The following is a 13,392-nucleotide window of genomic DNA, read 5'->3' as shown; positions in this document are numbered from 1 at the left end:
GGAGGGGGGGTGGGCACAATTTTTATTATTATTGTTGTTGTCTGTCCCCGAACTGTACTGGAAACATATTTTTTCATGGCCAGAACAAAACCTAAATATAAACTTTATTTTGTTTCAAATGCTCTCAAAGCAGGTTAATTTTCCATGAAATCTGCACAGGGTAGGTTTCCTAACGGGTAGGTTTCCTTGGTTTAAAGCCAACACAAGGTTTGTTTTGACAAAGTCAATTTTCTGCTGCCCTGCTTGGAATTCTTGGTCAAATAGATTTTACTGTTGCTTTGTGGGTGGGGAGGGGTGATGAATCTACATTAGGGAAATCTACATTTTGTTTCAATGTTGTTCAGTACCAACAAAGTGCATTTTAATAAAATGGGCTATTCATACATGCTTTTCTGTTTGTGGTTTTAAAACAATTGTGCTTTGTCTAAGTGGATGGAGAGAACCACAGGAAGCAGAATCAGACCCTGAAGAGTAAAACACAGTAGGGTGACTGTGACAAGTTTGCTATGTGCTGCTAAAGGAGATTATGCTCCTGGCTGATGTTGGTGGAGCTGTTTCTCCTGATTTGACTTTATGATTACAATATCTAATCTCATATCCTAAATGGTTTACCTTATTTCTAAACCTTCATGACTTTTTATTACATAGTTGGATGGAGTGAATAAAAACACCACAAGTCTGTCAGCTAGTGACTCGTATTGGGTCTTAAATCTACTGTCAGCTAGTGACCGTCATACTGGGTGTTCAGTGCACTTTTCCAGTAGACATTGGAAACCCATCGTTCAAAAGAACAGCGCTCCAGTAAAGATACTACCATACACAAATGTCTCACAGAAAGTCATATAGAATGATTTTGGAATTTATAGTCCGTGTCTTCAATACAGTTGTCAGTTCAATACAATTAAGGCATGCTGGATAACAAAATAGCTAAGAAATAAGTGGGTGAATGTACAACATTTCTCTCAGGAAATTAAGCTAGTTTATTACATTTGGGGGGGAAAGAATCGATTTATTATGCAATTATATCTAATGCAACTAAAAACAGGTCAGGGGGGCAAAATTTACATTTGTTTTGTGTCTTTTGGAGGCCTTTTCTGCAACTGACAGATTGGTAAGCGGTGTTATGCAGCACGGCATGGTGGTTTCACAGCCATCACCCCTGCCCCACAGTGCATTCTGCACATTGTTTCCCCCTTCCGCTGCTTTGTTTAGATTGCCTTTTGTCTTTCCTTCCTTTTATATCCTCTCTTCTCCTCCACCCTCTGCTTCTCCGCCTCTGTGACAGGCCTGTCCGGTACCGCACCTGTATGTGTTCCTCTGCTCATAGACACGAGGGCTTCAGAACCAGATCTGAGGAAGAGCACAACTATTAATGTTTGTTTTTTCCAGCAGTGAGCTCCATGCGGTCAGTACACTGGTCATTATTTAAAGCAAATCAAGGACTGCAGTGCCAATGTTTTACCATCAGTCAGTAATCGCTGGCAGGGTCCGAGCTGTTGAGTGGCGCATCCATCTGTAAGGGCAGCATCTGTAAAATAAACATTGGCATCGAGGAACGAATACAAGAATCGACTGAATATTCAGTTTGTTGACTAGAACCGATGCCCACCCCGTTCGCCTGGCACGGCCCCCCTCAAGCTGCTCTGCTCCGCTGTACCTGAGGTATTGGTGTTCTCCTCAGCCTCGGACTGTTCCACATGCTCCTCCAGTGTTCTCATGCAGGACCACATTTACATTTTATGGCATTTGGCAGATGCCTTTATCCAGAGCGACTTACATTTTCATCTAATTTTTTTATACAAGTGAGCAATTGAGGGTTAAGGGCAGGGCCGGCGGTGGGGGGGGCATTTTGTGTCTTTGCCCCCCCCAAACACAATGCAAGCAACGGCTATTTTTTTATTATCTCTGGACCAATTACAAAAATGCATTTTGCTTTACAGCGTGAAGATATTTCCTTGCTTATTCCTGATTGGCTCTTTGAGTCATATAAAAATCGGCAGACCGCCCCAAACAGTTCAGTAGGGGTGGGCGATACTCGGAATTTTGGTATCGATACGATACCGATACGATACTGGTTAGTATCGTATACCAATACCGATACTTCCAAACCGTTGGGGGGGGCAATACTTTTTACTTGAAATTATAATCCATTAATATAATAATTTATATTACATTATATATATTTTTGCTGATGCTGGTCCAGCGTGTCGCGTGCCAGTGATTATGCCTCGTGCCAATGGTGGCACGCGTGCCATAGGTTGCCGACCCCTGCTGTAGACGGTCAACCAGTTTCAGCTGTGGAAAATTCAATTAAAACAGGCGAATACACCACAATTAAGCCAACTACAGGAAAGTCTGATGTATGGAAGTCATATTCCATTGTAATTAATGGAGAGGGAAATAGGCTTGTTGTGATTGATATCAGAAAGTGTTGGTGTACGTCACCTGACGGCATGTGTTTGGACTGTGGTAAGAAATGGGACAGCGCGATCCATCGCTATGTTGCTGTTTTAATAAATACATAAGAAAATTTCAAGTACTAAATCTAATTAATTCAATTCATATTAGGATTGCGGGCGGGGGCGACAGAAATGTGTATGTGGCGGGCGGGTGCGGGATTAAAACAAGCGATTTTTTGGCCGGTGCGGGCGGGAGCGGGACTAAAACAAGCAGGTGCGGGCGGGAGCGGGATTAAAACAAGCGATTTTTTGGCGGGAGCGGGATTAAAACAAGCGGGAGCGGGCTTAAAAAAGCAGTCCCGCGCAGACCTCTAAACTGCAGCAAAAGAATCGATATTTTCGCCGTGGTATCGATCCGATACCGATCCTCACCTTTGTATCGATACTATTGATATAAATATCGATCCGCCCACCCCTACAGTTCAGTTCAGCAGTATATGTTCTGTATGTGTGAGTGAAAAGCAGGTATACTGGTAAACAGGGGTGGAAAGTAACTAATTACATTTACTCACATTACTGTAATTGAGTACTTTTTATGAGTAATTTGTAATTTTCTGAGTAGTTTTTGAAATATGTAATTTTTACTTTTACTTGAGTACATTTTGACCCAAGTAGTTTTACTTCACTACATTTGAACGGCCTCAAATTACTGAGTAAAAAAATATTGATGGTGAAAAATTAAATGCGGGCAGAAATTTAAACTTCGAGTCCCAGAACTGAAGGCCAATTGCATGGCCTTGCCTTGCGCGCTCCCTTTCCATTGTCTCATAATCAGGTCGTAATCTGGTGCACTTTTTTTCCAAAAGGATGAGATTGTTCTATCTTTAATCTTCTATCTATCAGGTTCTGTGGGATCCTGTGGACATTTTATTGTGAATAGTGGAATCCTGTGGGCACTGTATTTTGAATAGTTGGATCCTGTGAGCGTTTTAAATAGTAAAATCCTGTGCTCATTTTGTTTTATTTTGAGATGTGGGATCCTGTGGTCATTTTATATTTTATTTTGAGTTGTGGCAACCTGTGGGCATTTTATTGTGAATAGTGGGATCCGGTGGGCACTGTATTTTGAATAGTTGGATCCTGTGAGCACTTTTAAATGTGGGATCCTATGAGCATTTTTTAATTTTTGATGTGGGATCCTGTGGGCATTTTATTGTGAGTAGTGGAATCCTGTTGCATTTTAGTTTGATTTGTGGCATCTTGTGGGCACTTTAATTTGGTGTGCATTTTGTTTTTTGAATAATTTGTAATTTAAATTTCTTTATTCTTATCATAGTGTTGTCCATTGGACAATAGGACTGAAAATTGTTTGCACTTTATGGTACAGGTTGTGACTGTCCTTGTGCTGTGAGGAAGTATGTTCCTGAGCCCAGCTGACCTTTTTGCAAGCGTGGATGTGCACTTAAATACACTTTGAAATCGATTAAAACAACTTGTGTTGAATTTGGTTCATGATTCATCCATGCATTAAATAACTGAAAGTAACTTTTACTCAAATTACATTTTAAATGAAGTAATTTAATCGAGTAAATTTTGAGATGGGTAATTTTACTTTTACTCTGAGTAGATTTTAGGCAAAGTAATTATACTTTTACTCAATTACAATTTTTCAGTACTCTTTCCACCTCTGCTGGTAAACACTCTTCTGAGTTTAAACTGACTTCCACATGGTAATATTTGCTTAACTGTGGTTTATCGTTGCTTTAATGTTACTTACCTCTTACATAGGTGTTGCTTAAATTATTTTATTAGCTGTTAGCGGTTAGGCTAACTTGGTTCTCCTAAACCTGCGCAAACGTCAGAAGCGTTTGCCGCGGCGCATTGTGTGCAGTGTTGTCCGAAACAATATGTGGTAGTATAAAGAAACACCCCTCAAAAACAGGGGAATTAACTTTTACCTGATGAATTTTAATGTTGCTTTGTGTTTCAGGTTTGAAAAGTGCTGGAATTTAGGCTAAAGTACTTGAAAATGCTTGAAATTGTAATTACTTCATTTCACAACAAATATCTGTCTGACTGAACAGTTCTCCTGTATTACGTTAACAAATATGAGTCTCTTGTAATTCCAGGACGAAACATGAGAGAACGTGAAGACGTTAAGATTGGGCGTTTTGAAATTAAACCATTAAATAATGTGATAAAAAAGCAAATTATTTCGAATCATTTCGAGTATATGTATAAATATTTAACTTAAATTTAACGTGCTGGGAAATATTGAAATGGACCTTGAAAGTGAAGTACAAGTGCTTCAATTCCACCTTATAAAGGTGTATGAACCCTGCAAACATGACTTTGTTCATTGCGCTGAAGCACTGCGCGAAGTTACAAAATTCGAGAGGTGCACGACCTTGCGAATCGACAGCGCACGGGCGGAGCCACCGCGATTACGTCATTTTCGCCACGCGGACCCTCTCGACGCGTCCATCGGCTCACGGGCTGCATCTCAATTCAGGGGCTGCAGCCTACGTAGACCGCAGCCCACACGTTACATACGTGTTAGCGAGCTGTCCGACAAATATCACATCACCCACAAATGCCTAAAAGAAAATGCGTTGAACATGTATTCACATGTTTGGCGGGAAGTATAACTTCATAACAAAATTCAATGTATTTTTATAAACGTTACTCTTTAGTAAATACTCAAAGCACATGTTTACCTGCAATATCATTAATAACTGGCATGTTATTTAGCATCTCACTGCAGTATAAATGTCCATATTTTAAAAATACTGACATTTAAAAACGAATTATTCGGCCCGTACACTAGACTCCGCCTGTTTATTGTTCATAGAGCAATGAATCCTGGGATATGGTGGGACGCGAAGGATACTCAGATGCATCCTTCGTTTTCGGGGTTTTGAAGGCTACATTCGTCGGCCGCATAAGAAGGAGCCCACGAATTGGGACAGCCTCGGCGCGGCGCAGTGACCTAACCGGCCTACAAATGCGCACTTCGTGGGCTGCAGCCCCTGAATTGAGATACACCTACGGTCTAAAACCAGGGGTGCCCAATACGTCGATCGCGAAGGAAGTGTGGGTAGATCGCACGACATTAAAAAGTAGTGGATGAATGACAGGCTATTGTGCATCTGCACTGACGGTTGTATTTTGATTGACATACATGGTAGCCAGGCTAGAGTTTGACACACGCCACCCCCCCCTCCTTATTTTATGTACTTTCATGTTTTTTTCTTTTTCAAAATAGAAATGTGACGAATACCCTCCCCCTTTTAATAATATAAATATTCTCACTCATTCCTATTTCCACGTTTGGATATTCTCAGTCTGTGTGTAGGTACATTTGTCAGCTTTGACTTAAATGTGTATTAAAGCCTTTCAAGAAATAGAGTTGTTCTATTAGTAATGGCAATTTAATTAAGGGGCGTATTGAAATGAAATACAATTAGATAATCTTTTTTCTCCATTTACTTAATCAAAGTGTATTTTTAATCATTGGGTTTTACGTTCGAAAACATGCATTTTTATTTATTTACTTAATATATCACTTTAAGCCAGTATCAATAGTTTGGCTGTCATCATTCATGCACAAATCAAGCCTTGAATATATTTCTGGCTTCAAAAACATGACTATCAACATGCCCCCTCATTATGTTTTACTGCCCCCCCCCCCAAGCAAAGCAGTCCAGAACTGGGGCTGGTTAAGGGCCTTGCTCAGGGGCACCTCAGTCATGGCCTCAGGTCTGGGAATCGAACCCACAACCCTCCGGGCACAAGACCAGTTCCCTAACCGCCCGGCCATGACTGCCCAGGACCTTGGGTCACTAACTCGTACCTCACTCTCACCATCACCCTCATTCAGACGTTCCTCCATCGCCGGGATCTGCTGAACATCATCTCCTCCTCTATCATCTCGCCCATCTTCTGTCTTCTCCACGTGTTCCTGCACTTCAATCTCAGTTCTCAGTCCAGCTTTCACTAATATTTCAGAATGACTTCCTCTCTGTTTTCAGTACAGTCCACTTGACTCTTGATTTCTACGTTGCTTGACATTGTGTACTTCCTCACAGCGAAGCTCCTCTCGTCACCTGTAACAGTAGAGGAACCTCATTGTGGCTGCTGCCTACAACAAGAAATTGAATTTTACACTCGATACCAACATTCTTGGCACTGCGTCCGTCTCCGTCACTGCTATATGGCTAAAAACATTGATACAACTTTGTGAGTTCGTCTTCAAGTGTTATATCATCATTAATATTATCAGGATTATTGTTGAGAGTTATTGTTATTGTTGGTAACTAATTCGGCGGTTCTTGTACGAGTTATAGTATGTGGTGTTGATGTTCCACCAAGATGAAGATAGTCCACCCCTCTCAGGACGTGCTGTTCCAGTTCTACATATCCACCTGTGGGTCCATCATTAAATCCTCCATAATTGTCGGATTGAGAACTGCGTTTCAATCTAAGGGTAACCCACCGTAAGTTCATTTGAAGATTATGGCATTTAGCCTCCCGTTCATCCAAAAGCTCTCAGGATAAAGCGGCGCGTTGAAGATTCTTCTCATCCTGGTTATCACCTGTTAAGAACATCCACATCTAAGCCTGCTCTACATAGCAAAATCCTCTTTCCTTAAGTAACAACTCATTCATTAGCTTCAGTTAATCTAATCTAATCATTTATCTGCACTTTGGAGATATGTTACATAAAAATGTACACATACAATTACATAATACTTATTTCGGTCAGTTTAAATATTATACATATTCTGTTTGATTTATATTTGATTTGATTTATATTACAACTACCATATTTTTATATATTTTAAATTATATATCATATTATATATATATATATATATATATATATATATATATATATATATATATATATATATATATATATATATATATATTATATTATTATTAAATGATATATTTTACAATACAATTATTCTATGATTCTGTCTGTCGTAATCCTACAATTGTCTTTATATTTTATCATAATCTATAGAGTTTTTTTTTTTTGCTCTAATGGCATTGTTTCCTTATTTGCACAACCAACTTGTCTTTCTAGTCTTTGCCATGAGGACCCCCCCCCCCCCCCCACACACACACACACACTCACTCACTCACCCCCACACCCACACCCACCCAACAGAACGTTTATGTAACCAAGGGAACCTGTTAATCCCGGACGTGGCGGCCGTGTTCTCGCGAGATGTGGGACAGCAGCGCCCCCTCCTTGTGCTACTGCGGAGAGGAGAAGGGAGGGGAGAGAGAGAGAGAGAGAGAGAGAGATAGATAGAGAGCGCTTCGCCACGGCAGCCTTCTCAACACACAAACACATCTCACTATCGCTTCTGAACACGCATTTCTTCTCCACACACCGTCCAGCGCCATCAGTGGATAATCTACCTTCATCTCGACCGGCTCGTCCGCTCCGAACGCGCCCGAACCGGAGGAACCAGCCGGAGAAAAACCCCGAGAATCGGAGAAGCGGCCTGTTGTGTTCCTGGTGTCCCGGAGCCGCGGCGCACACTCGCGGCCGGTGTAATAAGATCACCCCCGCGCGCGCGTGTGTGTGTTTGTGTGTGTGTGTGTGTTTGATGGACTTTGGTGTGTTTTGTGCTGCACCACGTACGTGTCGGTGGTGGTTCCGACCGGCGAGGCTGCGTTAGGCACCGGGGCAGGACTGGTACAAAAGCGGGCCTGTTTTGTTTTTGCAGCAGCACCGCCATGAAACACGGAGGCACAATAACACGAGTCGTGCTCGGGCTGTGATCCGCCTCACGGAACCGGGACCACACGTCGGTTCGGCCGGGGTGCAGGAGCATGAAGCGGTCCGTCGACCCAAAAAACGAGAGCCAGAACATCTAAAGGTCCGTTTGGACCCGGTATCGCCGACCTGCCCTGCGCTGGTACCCGGAGGCCAGCTAATGCTCGGTGTATTGTTGTTGCATTTGATAAAAATCGAGAGAAATAATAATAAAAATAGCGTGGATCGGAACCGAGCTTCACCGTCCGCGGCTGGGCGTCCCGACACCCGCCCTGGATGAATTGTGAGTGGCAGCAAAGCTCGTGGACCTTCACCCGACGATGATGATGGTTTATGCGTATTTCCTGCCATGGAAGAGGGGAAAAACGTTCAAAACGGAGCGGTTGTAGACTGACGATGATGATGATGATGGTGTGTGCCGTGCTTCTATGGAAAGACGCGTGTGTGAATGTGTGTGTGTAGACACAGCTAAGGGTCCACAACCCGTGTGAGGACCCATCGAGGAGGACATAACGTGTGGGCTGAGAAAAATCCGCATTTCTTGGACCTTGTTTCGGTTCGGCGGCATTGCGAGTCAGGTCCACCTCCACCCGGCACCAGGCATCTCGGCCACGTTGAGGACACGTTGGGTCGGCGGCGGACCGGCTGCGTTGATATAACCGTCTCTACTGCTTTTCTCCCCCGGACTGGGTCCATTTGGGTCGAGGCTGCTGAGATGAACCCGGTGAATGCGACCACTCTCTACGTGTCTGCTTGTCGTTCGGTGCTGCAGTGCGACCCCCGGGACCCCCGGTCTTTGACCGAACTATACAAGCTCTTACCTTTCTTCAGACAGTCTCTCTCCTGCCTGGTGTGCGGTGAGTGTCGACTGTGTGTGTGTGTGTGTGTGTGTGTGTGTGTGTGTGTCTCCTCAGATTGTCACGTGCCGTTGACAGTTCAGATTTTAGCTCGTATCGTGCATTTTACAGTTTCTAAACATAAGGGGCTGTAGATGTAAACTGATGATATTGTTTTTGCCTCTGCACATCAGCAGTATGTATATCGGAAAGTGATTTTCAGCAGGTGACATTGGATATCTAGGGAAATCCCCCCTATGTGTGTGCTGTGAGGAATATAGAGTGCTTTTGACTTGACTAATTTGTGAGCAGTGTTTGATCTGTACTGGGACTACTGGTTCCCAGTTGCATTGCTCGTTCTGTTTAGGTGTGTTTTTCACATTATACTGCATGAAGATCTTAATGTTTTTAAGATTCGTTTCACGGCTTACCCACGACTTACACCAGGGTTGTTTATTAAAAGCGCCCTCTACCGACGTATTTGCTGCCATTGCATGCCGAAACGTTTTCAAATCGACCGTGACATCTTTTTAATCTCACATAATTTATCTTTTCTTTTTGCCTCTACATATAGGGAATTTGCTCCAAGATCCAATAGCCCCAACCAACTCATCATGCCAGCATTATGTCTGTAAGGCATGTAAAGGCAAGAAGATGAGGATGAAGCCGTCCTGTAGTTGGTGTAAGGACTATGACCAGTTTGAGGAGAATAAGCAGTTGTGTATCTTGGTCGACTGCTACAGAAAACTCTGTGAGTACATCGCAGGGTCTTCCCTCGCCCCCCATATCTCCAGTGCGGTGGGCGGGTCCCCAGACATCGTGGCCCTGTTGAACGAGGGCCTTTCATTGGACAGCAGCAAACAAGGGGAGGAGTCTGTTTCACTGACCTTGACGCATCACTCCCCTGCCCCCTCCACGTCGGAGTCGCCTCCTGAGGAGGAGCAGTTGCCGCCCTCTTCCGAGGTCAAGGAGCAGCCCCCGAGTCCTTTGGGGGTCAACGGCCTTCAAGGGTGCAACGGGTTGAGCGGTGTGGATGAACTGGCGGTGGACCTGCCCTCCCCTGACACCAGCGTGACGGTGGAGGTGCAGGTGGAGGGGGTGAAACAGGAGAAGTTCGCGGACGAGCTCCCCGTGTGCGAGGCAGTGGCCGCGGCGGGCGAGGAGTTGTGTGCCAGCACTATGGACATATGCGGCTTCGGGGAAGACATCAAGCACGATGGCGGGACCCTCCTGTTGAGCGTGGAGGAGGTGCTGAGGACTCTGGAGCCCGACCCCGTCCCTCAGGACGAGTGTCCTGCCATCCTGCAGCCGGGTCTCGAAGCAGTGGGCAACGTGAACGGGCCTTTCGCATGCCCCGCCGCCACCACCGACTCGCCACGCCGGCTCCCCTCGCTCCCGCCAGACCCTGCGACGGCCCTCGCCCCGCACCGTCCCGCCTCCCAACAGAACCCCCCGCCCTCGTCGGGAATCTCCTGCTCGGCCGTGGCCCCCCGGGTCCCGCGCTCCAGCCGCAAGCGCTCGCGCTCCGAGAGCGACAGCGAGAAGATCCAGCCGCTGCCCATCTCCACCATCATCCGCGGACCTGCCCTGGGCGCCTCCGTGCCCGTCCCCGTCAAGTGCGAGCCCAAAGCCCCGGCCCAGGCCGTGCCCCACCTGGCGGCCGTGCCCAACGGAGGGGGGCTGTCCAAAGTGGGGAAGGCCCAGCTGCTGCCCAGCAAAAGTGTCAAAAAGAGCCTTGACCAGCACGGACCCAAGAAGGCGTACGCCAAGTCGAAGCAGGGCGCCCCGAAGTCCAAGGAGAAGACGAAAGAGAGGCTGGTGGCCAACTCCCTGGTGCCCGGCAGCCCCACCAAGGTGGTCTACAAGAAGCCCCAGGAGAAGAAGGGCTGCAAGTGTGGAAGGGCCACCCAAAACCCAAGTGTTCTTACGTGCCGGGGCCAGCGCTGCCCGTGCTACTCCAACCGCAAGGCCTGCCTGGACTGCATCTGCCGCGGCTGCCAGAACTCCTACATGGCCAACGGCGAGAAGAAGCTGGAGGCGTTCGCCGTGCCCGAGAAGGCCCTGGAGCAGACGCGCCTCACCCTGGGCATCAACGTCACCAGCATCGCCGTGAGGAACACGGGGGGCGGGGCCGGAGGGGGCGGGGCCGGCGTGCTCAACGTGGCCACAGCCGCCGGCTCACCCGTCACCTCCTTCTTAGCTGCTGGGCCTCATGAGGACAAGGGCTTTGACGAGACTCTGGACATGAGGTTTGACTGAGACCCGCTCACTCGGCCCCGCCTCCCGCACGATGCTCTTACCGTCACACCCCCTTATTCCAGCCTGGCTCACTCTCATCAGGACCTTGCCAAGTCCTGCAGGGGAGCCGATGGAGTCAACAATAAGGCAGCTACTGTGATTCTGTTCCAGTTCATGTTATTGATTGACTTGGTCATTGCTGAAGCTTGTGCCTATAAATCACTTGTAACATGCATTTTTTTTTTACTTTTTTTTTTGGTTGATTTTTGTAGTTTTTATTTATTTTTTGGGGGGGGGGTTGTCATTTTACACACACTATTTTTGAATAAGACCTTTTACTGTAAATTGAGAGGATTGTTTTGACGTTTGGAAGATTTTTTTTGTTCTTTGTTGTCCTTCCTTTCATTACAAGTGATCTATATGGTATTATCTTTGGCAAGAAGTGCTTGACCTCATTGTTGTGGGTCATGTTATGTGCATATGTTGATGATTTTCAGTTAGGCTAGAAGATGAGACCTGTCCAATGAAATGGTACCTGCTATGTCAGTAGAGACTGGTTGTATTTATAAACATTTTTTTGTACACAGACTTATGGAATTCAATTTAAAAGTACATTTTATGATATATTTTTTAAGTTACATTAACAACATTTGCAGTATTTATTGGGCACCACTTAACATAGATTACAGTCCATCTGGGGCTTCATCAGGATACCATTTCTACAGATGCAAGTCACTGAAATACATTATGTTCAGTTTCTGTCTAAATTATGTTGCAGTCCTGTTTGTGCTAGTTTATGCTGTCTAAAACTGTTTTTTTTCCTTCTTGGGCATTTAAATACATGTAATATAAATGTAACATATTTCCACAAAAACGTTGACTCCTGTCTGTTACTGTTTTGTTATATATAATTTAAACATTGAAGGAAACGTGAATTATCCTACAATTTGTGACCTTTTAGAACGCAGGTGTTCTTCAGTAGCCAAGGAGAGATGATGCAGTTAGCTTCTAGTACCACAAGGGGTCGTAAGAGAGGTAGAACCTTTCTGCTTTCAGAATTAGGGTGCAAAATAAATCTTGAGGCTTACAAACCTTGATGTATTTTTCAGATGAAAAATTGTTACACTTGTTTTTGTTTTGTTAAATACACACATCTTTTGAGCTGCAGTTCACGCTTTCATGCGTTTTCAAACAAGTATAATAGTACAACAGATTCATTCTTTCATACAGATTCCTGGGATTTTAGATGGTTTTTTACAACTCTTCATTTTCAGAACTAATAACTAAAGAGCTCACTGACTTTGAGGAGGGTGTACGTTTAGCTCATGCGTGATATGAAAATCATTGTGGCTTCAGATGTCAGAATGACAACGACTCTCAGCACAGCCTCTTCGAGGGGCTCTTCATCATATTTTCAGAGAATAGTGTCCATGTACACAGGCCAGGCATTTTTATTGCCCGTATGGAGAACGGTAACGCCAGTACTGGTGGTCTAACAATATTCACATGTGTTCATTTGTTCCACATGTAGGTCCATTTTATTTGTTTACACTGACTGATGCTCCAAACTGGTTTCTGACAGGTGGGTGTGGGTAGTAGGTGACAACAGTGCACTGCACTATGGTCTTGGTACCTTGACCTTTACACTTTGAAAGGGCCCCTAGGAAGGGAGTGTTTTGTTTGCCTTGATTGTGCCCTGTACCCTAAACAATATAAGCCCCTTCAAGCGAAATAGCAAGGATCTGTGATTTTTCTGGAAACTTTTTGGTGATTTGTTGAAAGCACTTAGATATTTTGTTATTAAATGGCAAACCAAGTTTGATATGAAATGTACTGTAGTATGTACTGGAGGATAACATTCACATGCTGTTTATCCTCCAAGTCTTCAATAATTAATCTGGAAATGTTGTACACTGGCAGGCCTATGTACACACAGACCACAGTGCAAACATGAGTAATTGGTAATTTGATGATGTTCAACATACGTAGTGCATATGAATAATTTGAGAATGTTCCACTGTTTACGTCACGCTGCTGTATGAACTCAGAAGAATGCTGTGATGTGTTGTGATTTTTTTCCAAATTTTAAACCTGCATAATCCACCTTGATTCAAAATGTGTTAGT

General features: G+C 44.6%; 1 protein-coding gene and 1 long non-coding RNA gene across 2 annotated transcripts; one reads left to right on the top strand and one right to left on the bottom strand.

Annotated features, from left to right (window-relative positions):
- Nucleotides 1–861: 861 nt before the first annotated feature.
- Nucleotides 862–7,737, bottom strand: LOC143519108 (uncharacterized). The gene is made up of 5 exons (XR_013132358.1): nt 7,599–7,737; nt 6,895–6,994; nt 6,253–6,505; nt 1,463–1,528; nt 862–1,350 (listed from the first exon to the last, which is right to left on the bottom strand). It is a non-coding gene; the product is annotated as an uncharacterized LOC143519108 (long non-coding RNA).
- On the top strand, nt 7,698–13,003 carry msl2b (MSL complex subunit 2b). Its single transcript, XM_077012201.1, has 2 exons — nt 7,698–9,050; nt 9,604–13,003. Exons 1-2 carry the CDS (start codon nt 8,909–8,911, stop codon nt 11,286–11,288), a joined length of 1,827 nt encoding a protein of 608 aa, XP_076868316.1. The 5' UTR covers nt 7,698–8,908; the 3' UTR covers nt 11,289–13,003.
- Nucleotides 13,004–13,392: the final 389 nt, after the last annotated feature.

Source organism: Brachyhypopomus gauderio, chromosome 7, assembly GCF_052324685.1.
Source record: "Brachyhypopomus gauderio isolate BG-103 chromosome 7, BGAUD_0.2, whole genome shotgun sequence".
NCBI classification, from domain to species: domain Eukaryota; kingdom Metazoa; phylum Chordata; class Actinopteri; order Gymnotiformes; family Hypopomidae; genus Brachyhypopomus; species Brachyhypopomus gauderio.
The sequence above is the reverse complement of the archived record's forward strand: the minus strand, read 5'-3'. Positions and strand labels throughout refer to the sequence as shown.

Excerpts from the sequence above, each read along its gene's own strand:
- msl2b (XM_077012201.1), top strand. The coding sequence starts at position 8,909 with ATGAACCCGGTGAATGCGACCACTCTCTACGTGTCTGCTTGTCGTTCG. Across the intron at positions 9,051-9,603 it reads TCTCTCCTGCCTGGTGTGCG|GGAATTTGCTCCAAGATCCA; the intron begins GTGAGTGTCGAC and ends CTCTACATATAG.